The sequence below is a fragment of the Channa argus genome, chromosome 10 (genome assembly GCF_033026475.1).
Source record: "Channa argus isolate prfri chromosome 10, Channa argus male v1.0, whole genome shotgun sequence".
NCBI classification, from domain to species: Eukaryota; Metazoa; Chordata; class Actinopteri; order Anabantiformes; family Channidae; genus Channa; species Channa argus.
In genome coordinates, this window is record NC_090206.1 from 18,647,630 (window position 1) to 18,664,487 (window position 16,858).

At 38.4% G+C, this 16,858-nt stretch overlaps 1 protein-coding gene across 8 annotated transcripts in view; it reads right to left on the bottom strand.

Annotated features, from left to right (window-relative positions):
• The window catches only part of diaph2 (diaphanous-related formin 2), a 352,014-nt gene that overhangs the window by 204,905 nt on the left and 130,251 nt on the right, over nt 1–16,858 (bottom strand). For all 8 annotated transcript variants that reach the window (XM_067517868.1, XM_067517862.1, XM_067517865.1 and 5 more), the window contains 2 exons: nt 14,564–14,914; nt 10,422–10,536 (listed from right to left, as the gene is read on the bottom strand). In XM_067517868.1, coding sequence (XP_067373969.1) covers nt 10,422–10,536; nt 14,564–14,914 — 466 coding nt within the window. The remainder of the gene's footprint in view (nt 1–10,421; nt 10,537–14,563; nt 14,915–16,858) is intronic.

A 16,858-nucleotide genomic window follows, 5' to 3' on the forward strand; every position in this document is an offset into this window, starting at 1 on the left:
CATCATTTTTAAAAGCACAGTTACAATGAAAATCAGCCCAAAATCAATTGAGGTTTGGCATTAACAATGAGAATAAATTATGTATTTCAGTTGTCCAGGTATGTTTGTGTTATATTTATATATATGATAATTTTATTTGGGTTTATAGTTGTTTTTTTTCTTGGTACCTGATGCAGGAAAAAAGAAAACAAAATTAGGAATTACTTAAATGTATTGTTAGGCATTTCCAAAACGGAAAACAGAAAAAAGTAACAGTAGAGAACTAGAATAAAAAAAAACATGAGTGCGATGAGATTATCCTAAAGGAGGGGAAAAGAAATAGAATATTAGAATGCAAAGGGGATGTTTATTTTTGAAGATACAGATTTTGATGAACATTACACTGTAACTGAAGGCACATAAAAGGTAGCAGGATGTAGAGTTGGGAGGCTGCAAGCGGCAGGTATCAAAGAAAGCTAATATTCAGAGGGCTAAAGTTAAAGTGCACCGCGATAGCCAGAATGGCTCTCATCTGAGAAGAGAAGATTAAAATCAGTGGGACATCACAGTAAGGCAATATAAAGTAGGAATGAGAGGAAATCTCTCTCTCACAGACACAGATGCACACACATAATATAGTCTCCTACAATAAACCAATTACTTGTCATTAATATTTAAGGGCCTAATTTCCATTCATATGTGATATATTAAAAATGTGCAGGGATGGGCAAGGAAAATGGCTGACCCAGAGATATTCACAGTGGGCTGGCTGCCCCAAACAGAGAGAAATGAACATCAGGGTGTTTTGTGTTTTATGAAGACAAATGTCTCCTGCCTGTGCCAGCAATTAATGGCTTCCCTTTGAAAATGAGGAAAATGCCACCATTTGAGGCCTTTCTTTTGCAAAATGGGATAAGATTCTCTTTAGTTTCCTTCAAATGAGAATGGGCATTTATGCCACAATGAAGAATTTCCTGGTGTGAGAAAAGGTCCTAGCTCTTCAAGACAATGTTGCAATGGGAAACGTGTCCCTCACAGACACTGATGACATTTCATTTAAAAAAACTGGGCATGTGTTAAAATACCAATTATGATCTAGTTTATGGGAGACTGCATTAGACCTCCACCGACGCAGGATTATTAAGCTAATGTCAAGTTCAAAATTAATAATAATAATAATAATAATAATAATAATAATAATAATAATAAAACTTCTTATAAATATAAAAGCAATTGGTTAATATTTATGCCAAGTGTTATAAAAAGAATCGCAATTAATTCTGACCAAGGAAATAGTTTTATTACCAAACACACAAAAGAAAGTGTCTAAATCAGCTTTCTGTGTTTTCTGTAATTCATTTTTTTCCCAGTGTTTTCAAGCCGGTCTAATAATCACTCTAATATTACCAATTTCACCCAGCTGTTCTGAAATATGATAACCAGACATGAAAATGGGATTTTCCAACACGCATCGTTAATGACAGTAATAAATCGGGGCAGTCACACAAATTTTCTCCCGATTCATTTCTACAGTAGAGACATCAAAAGACACGGTGAACTTTTCATACATTTCAATTCTCATTAATTAATTCCCTACATTGCATTACACATTGAAAACATTTAAAAACAAAAGCTAGCCTAGTAACATCAATGGGGCATTCACAAGTACAGCAACAAATCCCCTGGCCAGCAACAGCTGCCATTCATTGTCAAGGGAAATATGGCACAGTTGCTCAGTACATTCAGCTGTGCAAGAAAGAGACAAAAGCACCGCAGCGACAGGACTGGGAGAAGTCGAAAAAAGATGAATTTTATGCAAAATTGCTGTGACACAGTTCAGCGACAGCTGGGCAAAAGCCAATCAGGACCATCTTAAAAGCAAAGCAGGGATTCAGGTTGCTGATTTTACTGTGTGCCTGCGTAGCTTGCTAGATAATGAGAGTTCGCGAGACAGAAAAAAAATAAATAAATACTTGTAAAAACAAATCACCAAATGGCAGTAGAGTAGCTGGTGAGTCGAATGTTGGTGGACACATCAGAAGACAACTTTCCGGTCATAGCAAGGCATATAAATAAACGTGCTTAACACAGCACAGCTCCAGAGTCCACAGTCTTGCCACAGACAAAGGCTACAAACAACCCACAATGGGACCACGTTACAGTGCTACTTTTTTCATTTCAAAAACATTATCGAATGTTTGAAGTAAGTTTTGAAGGAATTATTTGTTTGAGGATATAAGTTGATCCCATTTTTCAACATGGTCTGATATTTAGGCCAGTACTTTTTACTTTTTACTATTCTGTTACGTAAAGTATGAGTATCATATACTGTAGCACAGCATTACATTAATGGCTCATACATTTCAATGACTACCAACATCATAGCCAGCTTCATGAATAACAATTTATGCAGCAAATGAGCTGCAAACGTGTGACATGGGTGAAAATGATAAAACTTGTATTTGTATTTTTTTCCTGTCTTTCTGACCATTTCAATGCTGACACGACAGCTATTGGATTTATTTAAGTTATACAAAAGGGAAAATGAGTTGGACATGGTTTATTATTATTCAAATAATGCATTACAAATAAAAATAAGAACAGCGATTTGATCCTTTACCGTGATGAGTCAACACGGTTATGTTATGCTCAAAGTAATATAAATGAAATATCAAGAATTTAGCCAGCAGATGTCGTCATGTTTAACTGTGCCAAATGCTCTGAAACACTTTATTTTATAAGTCTTGGTTGGTAAATTTAATTGATCTGGGAGATAGACTGACAAACGCTTACTCTGCCGCGGTCACCAAAACTGCCATGCCGTGGTTAAATAATGTGTTGTCAACAGTGGAGCTGCAGTGCTCTCTGGTGGACAAATTGTGCAGTAGCGGCAATGTCAATAAAATACCTCAAGGATCTATCACTGGCTTTCCTCTCCTTTGGCTTCACTTGTTTATTTTTTACTTTAATTTATTGGCATTCATTGGCAACCAATACTGATGTTTTTGCAATTAGCCTGCCAAAGTATCGGCTGGGAAAAGTATCGACGGCGGCTGTTTAACAATGAGCTGCAGGGAACAAGATTGGGGGTTTGTTTGCCAGACTGACCCTGGCTCCTGATGGACATGGCCATGTCCGGAGAGAAGCAAGCGCAGAAAGCCAACATAAGAGAATATAAAGGCAACAATATCAGAAGAAGAGAAGCACAGAATAAAGATGCAGAGGAAGCAGCCTTGGCGGAGGTTACGTCCTTTCAATTAACATAATTAGTAATAAACAGCCGTGTTCTCATGGGAAACATGGCAAACCATCATCCTGACTTCCCAACACTTTCACACAAAACATATCAAAAGCTCATCGTTGCACACATGCTATTAATACAATGAAAACTATTCCACCGTGGGCTGCAGGGCCGCGAGTTGAGCCTAAACTCATTAGACAAAAGCCTTTATTACATTGCGAGTATCTGAGAAGGCAAAGTGCCAATAATAGTCTTGGGATGGCTTTTTTCAAGAGCAACAAGCTTCTCAAAGGTTTCTATCAACAAGGCATGTTGTTAGTGAATGGATACAGCTTAACAGGATTAAAATATTTTGAGTGGCACTGATTGTTGCTACAGTGGCTACTGTGTTCTGTGAGCCAAAATTTGTATCCATAGACTTGTACAGAACATGCACTAAAGGGCCCCCAGCTCACAGTACACTAGAAACAGTTTTCTTCTGCGACTGAGAGGTTGCTGAGTGTCATGTGAGGTGCCCGATCATGCGTGAGTGTGTTTGATCTAGTGGTCGGGTCAGCCCTGATGTTAACAGAGTTATTAGGGGACTTATTAGGGAGAGTCAGAGAGCCAGCTAAACCCCCCACTGATTCCATCATTACTGCCGTTGTGGCAGGGTCATTACCGCCCTGCTGCTGGGGCTTTGTAGCAGGGATTGAGAATCTGCTGGTGTGCCGACCACATTGGCTCAGTGGGGAAAATGTGTGTGTGTGTGTGTGTGTGTGTGTGTGGGAGAGACAGACATAAGGAAAATGATGGTCAGAGTGAACAGAACTCCTGGGGATTTGATCAAATTCCATGTAATGAGGGGGGCGATGGAGGGAGTGATGACAGTTGCCATCACCTTTCCAAAGTCAAGGTCCATGGGTAAATGTTTGAGTGAGAGAGTGTATGAATGCGTGAAATGATACAAATTTTTAGATTTATTTGCCAGGGCCCTTTACTAGTTTGCTAACATCTCTGCCAGCCCCCTCTGGCCCAATTCACCCCAATCACTTTGCTAAGCGTGTTTATATTGGCCTAGGTATCATTAACATACAGGCATACTGGGAAGGAAATGATCCTGCTCAAAGGAGTGGACTACATTCCTTCAATCCTCCCTCAGTATGAACATGCATGTTCATTGGGTCTCTCTGTCTTTGACTGTCATTCACTTTTAAACAATCAAGCGTCTGCATTTGGTGTAAATCATCATCAGCAAGGAGTTCAAATTTACAAGATATGGTCAAAGTTACTACATACTGAAATAAACAGGGATAATAATCAGGGATATCAGTCGTTGAGTATCCGCCCTTTTTTCTTTATGTTATTTCTGTTGAGAAGCCCAGACATCACCATTACAAAGTGGCATATGCCCTTTGTCTGTCAGCGATTGATGTGGGCAATAGAGGAAACATTTTGGAAGGAAGGGGGTGTGAAGTTTGCCAGCATCAATCTTGTTTCAAATTGAACTGCAAAGTTCCAGCTGAATGAATTGCCTTTCAAATGCAGCAGGCCATGGCTACACGCATTCAATCCCAAAGTGAATCTGATTTGATCACAAGAGCCGTACAAAGCCACAACCCACTGATTGATAAAGCGAACTGAGGGGAGATGAGGGTGAAGGAAAAAAAGTAGCCAAATCAATAGAGAAGAGGGTAAAGAAAAACTGAAAAGCAGATATAGCCAAACAGACAGAAAATGAAAAAAGAAAGACAAAAAAAAAACAAAAAAAGCAAAATGGTAAAAACAGTTTTACTGCAAAATAAAATAAAATAAAAACTGTGACATAGCTCATGGAATGTCCCAAGTTCTAAAGATGTGACAAACTGAACTGATGTTCAGCAAGTGCAAAATAAATATGTGTTTGTAACTATACAAAGCAGTTCCCATAGAACCTGCAAGTGGGTGCTAGGAAATCTTGTCTACACTGTTGCAGCTGTCAAGCAGCTGTCTGTTGTTACCTGAGTCAACAGGCAAAGCAGGCTCAAGTTCAATTTTTAAGTGATTGTCCACACTAAAATAGTCTCAAAGCTGTCTACGTAGCTGTAGACAGATTATATAATACAGTTTATACAATATAAAGCCGAAAAACCTGTACTTCTGCAGAATGGTTCACTCCTCACTGGCCAAGATGCTGAATGAGAACTCGACAAAGCGTTTGCAATAATTTCAGTGCAACTCGCAAACACCAGTGTCAGCCAGACAGCTAGACATTTCCTCTAACTGTAACTCCTCTAACACTATACCGATAAAAAAATATATAGTATAACTTCTTGGTATCAATTGCTGAATATTGAGTAATACAATGCAGATTGCAAATGGCAGGACTATGCACTCAAATACTGGAAAAACAAAAGCTGTCTGATGTGAGGGTTTTGAGCCAAAAGTCTAAAGCCATGTCTATGTCCTTCAAAGCCAAATACTGGGATATGCGTTGACTCAATCATGCCAAAGAACCATCTCATAACAAATGACAAAGAAAAAATAATAATAAAAAGGCCACTTTTAGAAGACTGTAGCAGAGCTTGAAATCCCTCTTGATTATCATTTCCTTTTCTTGGTAAAACTCATTAAACAGTAAGACTCATAAAAGCAGCGGGGGAGATGACAGTCTTGCATTCTCAGTTGTTTTAGAGGCCTCTGAGCGCAATAAGCATCTGAAAATTGGGGGCTGTTAAAGTGATTCTTTTTTCCCTTTACTGCCAAAGTGTTGTTCTTCAACAATACAACTAACAAGCAAGACTCCCAAGAAACGTGGAGTTAACAGAAGCCTTTTTGCACCATTTTCTGAGGGCAGCTCTGCAGGGAAGGCATTTACACCTGCTTGCCTCATCTTTAGCAATACACTAGTCCCCTGTATTGTGCTTTACTTATAAATATCCATGTCTAAGATGTGGCAAAGATGGAGGTACCACAAAGAATCACAAGAAAGAGGTGTGTATAAGTTTGTGTTTAAAAAAAAACAAAACAAATGGACAAAGTCGCTTTTCACCAGTGATTTGGACAAAGGATTTATGGTTTGCCGCACCATGGGGCCTCAGGAATTAATCTTGTGATCTTTGCTTTCTCAGCTTGAACCCATTGAGCTGCTCTAAACCACACGAGTTATACAACTTGACTTGAATAAAGGTTCTCTAAATACACTGGAAGAAATGATTCAAATGTATAAAAATATATTCAAAATAATTGTGTTCTTTATTTAATGGCAATTACTTAAGTAATAAATCTGGGGAAATCATTGTGAACAGAGTTTTCCACTAATCACAAGAACAACAGAACGCTATTACATGAAGATATAGACATTAAAAATTCAGGACAAAATGAGACAACTGAGTCATGACAACTTGACTAAACTATTGATGTTTTTATTTTTTGTGACTAAAACTAAAATAATGAACTACAATGCAGAAGTGTGACAGCATATACATTTTGTCAAATAGCTCAGACTAAAACTAAAGTGCCGGGATTAACACTGTCAGTTATAATAAAAGCTGTTGTCACGTCTCAAGTGTCTTTGACTTAAAACTGAACGTGTAGTCCACGTTTTCGCTTTGTGTAAAATACCGATATATAAAAAACTTAAGCAACACAGAAAACATGAAAGCATAAGGGTTATTATCCCAAAACTGTGTAAATACGTTGGCTATATACACAGTATAATTTATGTCTTGGTTTATACAATCACACTCAATGCAAGTTTATTTTGCAGGACACTGAGGACTTTGAACAGCTTAGAGTGGCAATTACGATGAGAGGAAACTGGAGTGGTCGGAGGAAACCAACTCAGGCACAAGGAGAACACTTTACACAGAAAGGGCCAATAAGGTCAAACCCGGGACCACCGTTACACCCTGACACCAATTCATCCACCCATGCATTGTTTAAACTGCTCATGCTGTTTGAGCCTGTTGTCACTGGGGGAGAGGTGGGGTACACCTGTTTCCAGTCTTTCTCAGGGCCCAGCATAGAGACAGACAACTTTTCAGAATCACATTCACGGCTATGGGCAATTTGTAGTCACCAGTAAACCCAACTGGACATCGCTGGACTGTGGGAAGTACCAGAAGGAAACCCACACAGGTACGGACAGAAAATGCACAGTCCACACAGAAAGAACAGAAGAAGCGATTGAGTTCAAACCCAGGACCTTCTTGCTGTGAAGTGAGCATCCTAACCACTGTCACTCTGTGCTGGCAAGGTCCAGTTCCTAAAATCTCATTTCCTGCCCGACATGAGACAATGGTCATATACTGCACAGTTCATAATACTAAATTGCTTTCAAAACTTAATCTTTTCTTCTTGATTGTCTCCTGTCACATTTGAACATCTATTTTGAGACCATTCTGTATTACTTCTCACGTTTTGGACTTAATGGAATTGTATTATGTATTAATTTCTTGCATTGCTTCATTTTATTATGCTGTATATTTTTCTTTATTTAACTGTTTTTTTAACTCAAGCCCTCAATATTATTATATTTCAATTTTACACTGTGGCCTGTTATTATGTGGCTTTTTGTCACTTTAGGTTTATACAGTACTCATCTGGCTATAAATGTATTTTGCAAAATTGTGGCCTCTATTTCTTAAACCTGTATTTTGTCTAGTAGATTTCACAGACATCTTCTTTTATTAAGTATTTTAGTTTTACATGGTTTTTACCTTCATGTCATCGAAATTAAAAGGAAAGTGAAGAATTCCTCATAAATATTCCTAACAAAGAAGAATATTTAGAGCACTGAATATGTATAAACCATGGAACTGATTAATGAAAATTAATTTTACATCGTTAATATGAATAATTCAGTTATTTTTATTGGTGCCATTTACTATGTCCTATTTTTTATCTACTTTTTTGTTCAGGTTTGAAGTATTGGCTTCTTGTTTTCAGTTTTTGTTTTTTTTTTTGTCCTTTTGGCTCATTCTGTGAGTTCAGGGTCGCCACAGCGGATCATTGTCTGCATGTTGATTTGGCTCAGTTTTTATGCCCTTCCTAACGCAGCCCTCCCCAGTTTCTACCGGGCTTGGACCGGCACTGCACAACTGGGGGGGGGAATGGGCTGTTGAGGGTTCAGTGTCTTGCCCAGAGACACTTCGACATATAGCCGGGGCGTTTTTTATCTAAATCTACTAGTCTTTTTAACTAATATTAACTTAATACCAAAAACTGTTTTTTTCCATAACTTAGTATTTAATTAATAACACTGCTTCTAATCTATTGCCTTAATTTTATTGCATAGACATGGGGTTTATTTTCAGTGTAGGTTAGTGGAAGTGGAAATAAACCATGACCCTGTTGACAGATTTGCTTAATGTTCAAGCAAACTTGTTGCTGTACATATCTTCAGATGGCATATGATTGAACAACTATATTGCATGAATCATAAAACAAATGAAACGGGAAAGACAAATGAACTCTCATTTCTCATTTTAGGAAGATTCCATCTAGCACCATTTTTACAATACCATCTACATCAAAGCCCTTCTCATTGACTTTCAACTTCAGTAACAGGGTAGGTAGGGGGTGTAGATATCAAACATTAAACAGCATTTTTCATTCATGAGAAAATCATGTTCTGTTTCAACAATAGAGGGAAAAGAGCTGATTCAGTGAAGCCGCTGCAGGGGTAATTGATAGGGATCCAGCAAAGGTAACTCCCATGGGAAATGCTGGATCATGAATTCTTACCCTGCTAGCGGGAACATGGACTCTCTATGCAATTTTTTCTTTAAACCCCAGTGGGTGAGAAAGTGAATTTAATAAAGAATTTAAAAGGCCATTTAAAGCTGAATTAAAGCCATGCATCTGTGGCAACTACAAATGAAATACAACAGTTGGATTTCATTTCAAGAATCTCTCTGAAAATATATTACATAGTAGCTATGCTCTGTAAACACATTTCTGATATACTAACACCAAATGTAAAATGTGTCATTGTTACAATCCATAAATAAAAAAAACTATAAAAAAACTTTAATAGGTAGTGTTAAAGCACAAAGATTTGACTTCCAGTTACTTCAGAAATGTCTCAGAGCACATGTTAAAAAATACTGTCGGGCAGACATCCTCCAGTGAAAGATGAGAATAGAGTGGCATGACTGCCAGGCCTTTCCTTGCCACTTCATTAAGTCTTGCAACAACTGTTCTTCCCTACCCACATTTTCCTTCCGTCTGTATTATGCCAGAAAATCACCTTGCGGCAGCTGAGGGAAAATTGCTATTTATTTCACAGAACAAAAAAGAGATGAGCCTAGATTGTAGACCTGGATGCTGTGAGGACGACAGAGCAAGGAGCTGCTGGCGGCTGAGTGGTACCCAAACAGACATTGGGTATATGGTAGATTCTGAATAGTTATGTCCACACATTCTGACAGAGCTCAGATTTGACTGTTTTGCAGCTGACAGGGCTCTGACTTCTCTCCTCCCACTGGTCACAGAATTAGATTGGTGGACCAGACACGCAAGCATGCACATGCACACGCACGTACACACACACACACACACACACACACACACACACACAAAACCACTGAGTCAAAGTAGTTTAAAACACTCAAATTGTCATGGGGGGAATACATCAAGTGCCTGTACAAACCTTTTTCCGTACAAAAAATTAAATAAATAAAAACACTTGCTCTATATGGTTTGTGTCAGTCATCAGCAAGTTAGATAACGTGGTTGTGTATCTGAAAAACAAACTGGCCGGGACAACAAAACTCCCAAAGCTTCTTTCACAAAAGCCAACCGTCACCCCCAATAGAGGATTGGTCTACTGGACTGGAAAAGGCAAGAAACAAACAAAGCATAACTGCTCTCACTTTACACATATACAGTTCATACAAGTTAAAGTTTGTGCACTGACATGGGCACACAAAAACACTCATTGGGTACAATAAATGAATACAATGTGTAGCCACATTGCATTTCTAGTTTCTCAAAGTCTCCAAATGTGCAACAAAGGCCACGGTATCCCTAACTGAGACAGATTCGAGTTGAGAGAATACACGTACAGTGTTGAGATGCAGTGGAAAATGTGCTTGGTTTTAAGATAATGAACACTGAAATGAGAAACAATGGTTTCTTTAGGTGTCTCAAGATGAAAATGGCTTGGCATCTAGAGGCTAAATGAAGCAGGTGGGTAGATTAATTAAGGAAGGGTTGAAAAGAGGTGATGTCTCCTTACCTTTGCTCTGTGAGGAGAAGTAGCTGGAGAGCTGAGCAAATAGGTCAGGATTTTCAAACTTCTCTTCTTTGACTTTGATCCAGAAGCAATTCTCTGCCATTTCCTGAGGCACTATCTGCAATGACACAAAGATTCCATTATCCCGACAATCAGAGGCTGTCATTCCACCAACCTGCCATTCAAAACTTCTCACTGGAGATGGACTTTGTGTGCGTTCTTTGTGTGGGCGTGGACACGCACATACCCTTGTTCGTGTTTCTTCGGCATCTCAGTGGCAAAAGGGACAACAAAAAGAGTACAGAGGCCTGCAGGGTTAAATACATTCTTTCATACAAGGACAAATCCCATGAATATGACAATCTCAAATGATGATGCGTGGATGGATCGTTACTGAACCAGAGATGTCAATCCCCTTGTTGACCTCTCCTGTGATGAAAGAAACAGTTTAATTTCCGTTTGCAGTACAAAACATGAGCATGCCTGTTTACATACTCCTCCTACCAAGATCTGACTGCCTATAGGAGGCACGTGCTAACACAGACATGACAGCCGATCAAAGGGAGGCTTTGAAATCCCTCTTCTTTTATTCACTTCATACTTCTCAGTAGACAAAAGGCAGTAGGAGAAAGTTCTGGTCTATTGCACTACTGGCGTTTGCTTTCTCAAAACCGCAATAATTGCATACAGAAAGGGGTGTGGCATGAGAGGTCCAACGGAGGCCGGGTAAGATTTCTAAACACTATGTAGTAACTGTGAGTCCTATACTGTTTTACAATTGCAAAAATTGGTGCTTCGATGTGGAGCTTATGAAACTTTGAAAATGAGCAGTTGCTGGTGAAAGTAGATACTGTATTTGCTCTCATACTCCCACTCAAATTCCAAGAAAGCACTCAGTGTCATGTCTGTGATAGCCTAATTGGTGATAATAACTGTGGAAACAGCAAATGTAGCCAACAATTCAATAATGGAATGTTTAAATCCCTAGATCATTCATCGTTTTGCTACCTCTGCATAAGTGGCAGCAGCTGATGTTACAGCAGACTCTGTTGCAAAAATCTTTGTTAATCCATTTTTCTTGTCACAATGTGCTATATTTTTCTTAACAGAAAGACAGTTTTTGCATCTCTGATTCATGTGTATGAGCCCATCATACCTCAACTGGCTTATATTAGTCACATTTCCTAGAAATGTTTAGCTTAAAGAATTACAAAATGAAATATTTCAAAATATTTATGATAGTGGATGAAATACTACAGTACTCTTTATGTGCTCAATATTTCTATTACTTTCTATAACCTACCTAGTTCAGTGTAGGACCTCTCGCTCATTGCTTCCCTCTTTGACCTTAGTTAACAGGGGCTAGTTAATTGTTGAATTACATTTGAATAGCAAACTTAATCACATCATAAGAATGGTTATTGGTTTATTAATTTATTGTAACCAAAAAAAAGGAAGGTTAAAGCTTGTCCTCTACTAAAAATGCTTTTGAGTCCGAAGAAATTAAAATTTTAACCAGTGCGTTTATTATGAATCTGTAAACCTCTTATTGAGCAACAGCCTTAGACAAAACTCTAAAAGCATTTTGAATTATCTAAATTGTTTAGTGAGTAGGAAAGTAAACAACCCAAAACAATCTTAGCGAAGGATTTTAGAAACTGTAACTTTTCTTAATTCTCAACTACTTTGTGAATTTAAATATTAATCAAAGAAACAGTTGGCTAGTCACAGCCCATCATCAGCTTAAATCACGTCCTGATATTCCAGGTAAACACGTGGCAACACTGCACCTATTCACTATAAATGGTATTAGTCCGCTTTTGAAAGACCTTCACTGAATGTATTTGTTACCATATTTGTGCTATACCACAAAAAATGTCAGAAGCTTTAAACACATGATGCCCAAAGTTAAAGACAAACCTCACATCAGCCACAGTAGCTTCAGGGGTTTGACAGTAAGAGCACTGCAAAAGCGTCGAATTTCATACCACAATTACTTGACACAAACCAATGATAAAGGATTTGTTGTAGATGTTAACAGCATAATATACTTTGTCAGTCTAAAAACCAAACAGAGTAACCAAACCAATGCTGTAACGACCACTGATGAACTGATTACATTACTGGTGGAACTTAGTGAAGTTCTAAAGCAAATATAATTTTCCTAACACCGTTTTACTAAACATTCATCCCACTGCATAACTCTTGGGGGTTCCTGCAGGCCTTGACCAGAATAAGAGAGCACCTCTACATTTGAGTGAGAATGTTTGTTAGATCTTGAGCTAATGGGCTAATGTTCAGCTTAAAATCAGGGTATGATATATGACAGAATTATTTTCTCTCCATTCATTCCAGCTCATTTAATAAGATAAGTGAATAACTTATGAGTTTGTAATTGCTTACATTTTTAGAATTCCAAATTACAGTAAATAGCAAAATACGGCACCCTTCTCTGGGACTTTTTGTGACACGATATAGAAGTGCATGCAGAGAATTAAAAAAGGAGTCAAGTGGACTGACAAGGCATTTTTCACTTAAAATAAACAAGACATTTCCCTGTGAGTGGCTGGGCTGGTACCTTTCCTACTGAAATCCTACTGAAATTACAAATTTTAAATGAATTTCTACTTTTTCCATGCAAGGTACTGTTAGCATGTGTGGTTTCTAGAACGTGTGTTCAAACGCTCTGTATGCAAGCAGAAACATTAACATGATGCAAGTCTTGGATAGAGGACTCGCATAAACTCCATTATCTTGAAAAGATCAATATGAAGGCCTTCTTTTCTACTACTTAATCTGTGTAATACTTATCAGCCATGTATGTTTTAGCAGATAGAGGGGATACAAATAAGAAAAAAACAGTATTAGTAAAGTAAAGTATTTTTCTTCCCCCTTCCTCTTTTGTATGACCAAATCATACTTGCCTCTGGCACTTCTATACTTCCATTTGGTGGACACTGAAGACAGACGACTCTTGCCCCATTTAATCGAAACAGATTGTTTTTCCTCAGGTGGTTATGAATTTCATTTGCATCACCAAACTACAATTTCCGTGAAGGTAAGGTCAATGCACCTGCACATTAACCTGTTTCTCTACTAAGCAGGCTTTTGCCCCACACTGGATTCACACAAATATTATATGCAAAACTACTGCACAAGAAAAATAGTAATATTTAGGATATTGCAAATGCACACACATCCCGACCTGTTATTACCAGTCAACAAACGCATACAGTAGTTGTTTGACTTATTTACACAACGGGCATAATATGCTGTCCTGCTTTATAATTGTACCCACTGCTTACAAAATTCCCACAAAAAGTGAAGCAACTACAATATATACACACAGAATTTTTAAAACAGAACAATACCTAACACAATGCTATACATTTTTACATTTCACTCTCTGCTTTCTTGAAAGCCACTTGTTTTTTAGAAATAAATGCAGCAAAATTACTGCAAGTTATTACTCAACTATGAGACTAATCTGAATTAGTAACAAAAATGGTCCTCATAAAAGAAAAAAACATATACATTAAATTCATTTTAATACATGTCATATTCCTCTAAAACTATTGAATGTTGTTAGTTGTAGTCACATGATGTTAGTAGAACTAGTGGGATGTTTTGGTTGTTGTTGGTAACTAAAGACGCAAGGTCAAACAAGCATAAGCAAAAATTCATCAAATTAATGTTAAGAACTCCTGAGGTGATGGATAAATTATCTATGGTAAACTAGAGCTGGCATGTATGAGAATGTCCTATTGAAATTGTATTCAAATGTGATGGATCGTTACACAACCCAGTTTTCATTCAATTGTGCTAAGCATGTGAAAATCCAAGGACGTTTAAGCAGAGAAAATTGTTTACTGCTAAATCCTTTGAAATGGGTGCTGAGTGCGAATAGTTTGGCCTGTGGCTGAATGGTTGTTTGGCTAGAATAAGAGTGTATTTAAATGCATCTTCAATGTTGTATTTTTGTATTGTTTAGGGTCACTTTAAGAATGCTGTAAAGACAGGCGTAAGTGTTTGCATATGCGACTGTAAAGACACGGCAGTATGTTTATGTTACAGCGTAATGCTATTTCACTTACAGAATCGAATCACCAATATGGTCGTACGACAGTGAGCTTGGGTTGCCATACCTTGTTCCAGTTGACTCTCTTCATCACAGTTTCAGGCTTATAGGTCTTCTTGGGCTTCAGTCCATAAGGCAGTGTGACAACAGGCAACACAGGAGGGGGCGGGGGCCCTCCTGGACCCCCAAAGAAAGGTGGAGGAGGTGGGGGTCCACAACCAGGGGGTGGTGGGGGAGGTGGAGGTCCTCCACCTGGAGGAGGTGGTGGTGGTGGAATGCCAGCATGACCAGGAGGAGGAGGAGGTGGAGGAGGAGGGGGGCAGCCACCAGGTGGAGGGGGTGGAGGTGGTGGAGGAGGTGGAACAGCTGCACCCCCTGGTAGAGGTGGAGCTCCGGGTGCAGTTGGACCCGCTGCAATCTAGAAATATAGCAGAAAGTCAAATCAAACCTCTGTCTGATGTCACTATTAGGTAAAAGCCACAAGGCATATTTCTTAGTTGTGTGCCAGGAAAAAGGCATTTTTGTGTTGTAAAAAAACAAAGCTCTACTGACTACAAACCACTTTGGCCCTTCAGTGACTCACCATGCACCTTGGCTACAGGCAGTTAGTAGGATGTGTGCGTAAAATAGTGGTCAATTAGCTCACTGCAGCTTTTCATGTCAAGAATCATAAGTTTTTGTTGTGTTTCTTCCAAGTTCAGCCCACATGAGGAACTCTTCATGATCAGATGTTGTTACCTATTGGAACCATTGTGTGAATGTCTTTGCCAAGATGATGCTGAGACCTTCCAAGCAGAAAATAAGATTTTTCCTTGGGTACGGGTGTACCCAAAGGAAAAAAGAGTTGCACAATTGGGTAAAGGTTACCCCGGAAGAGATTTGATTTATACAGAGATTAATTTATATGCAATTTAAGCAAGATGAAGATCAATTAAATCACATATATTCATTCTGCGGTTTGTTTCTACTTGCCCACGGGACATATAATCCATATGTTCTTTGCACCAGTGATGTTAAATAAAATCAGTTACCTGCTATTAGCATATGAATCTTGAAATTCTACTAACAAAACAAAACACTCCTATAGAAACAGAGCTGTGAATCAGCCAAAAGGTCAACATGTTTTGTTCATTAATCCCTACTGGTATCTATGTAAATACGGAGCAAACAAGTGAATGACTACTGTTTTAATTTAGAAAAGATAAGAAGTTGCCTTCGCCATCAAGACTTCATCACGAGTCCTCACAATGGCAGGCTATTAAACAGTAGACAGGGCTGTAATTAGACCAGAGACTGATAAGACAAAGTCTTTAAAACCTTTGACAAGTCTGCACTATCACGCATACTCAGGTAGTTGGCAATAGTCAGTAATAATGCAAATAGAAAAATGTTTTGCAGAAGAAAAAGGGTATGCAAATACAACAATTACAGACATCCAAGCTTAAACAAGGTTTGATCTTCAGAGCTGATTAGGTGTCGGCTCGTACCAAAAGCATTTCCAGTAGCACTTTTCATTTCCAAAACCAATTCTCCTCTATGTGAATTTCCACAGTGACTTGATTGTGTGCGGAAAATGTGATTGCCTGTATATTTAAAGACATTACGTGGTGTTTCATTACATAATGGGATCGGCAGATTGGTTATTAGGGCCAAAATTAAAAAGGTGTTCTGCAACAAGCTCCCTACCCAGATCGCCTGGAGCCCTTCAGTGACAATCTGCAACCAATGATTACATGTCTGTCAATCTGGAGCCCTCCATGGCCCATTTTCTCTCTTAAGATTAATATGAGAGAATGAAAGCAAATTAGCTGCTAAATTAGAGCGCAGTTGTTTCCATACTAAGGAACCCTCAGAGTCTCTTACTCCCTGTCTTGTCCTTTCTCTGGTCTCCCCAATAATAAGCCAAGTGTCTACAGGACTCTTGGGATCCAGTATCACTGCCACTGGTGTCTTCTTCAGACAGGAAAACAAATACCCAAAGAAAAGACATGCATAAGCGAAGTCTGGTAGAATTGTGTATTGTTTCTTAAATGACAAACAAACAGTACGGGACAACATCAGACTATATGTTTTACTATGTAATTAAGTAGGATGAGTATGTTTTGTATAAGCCTTACAGAAAAAACTGAGTTTGAACAAGCACGCACAAAGAACTACTGTGCATGGCACAATGTATGTGGTTAACAAAAGTAGGTATACAAAATAAAAGTATAGAATGCATAGAAAAAACAAATACTGTATGCAGACACAAGGTACACTATAGACTTATTATGATTTTCTACTAATAATTATATACTAAAGGTGCCCATTCTAACCATCTTCCTGTGTTATGCTTTGTTGCTCAATATGTATATTATCCAGA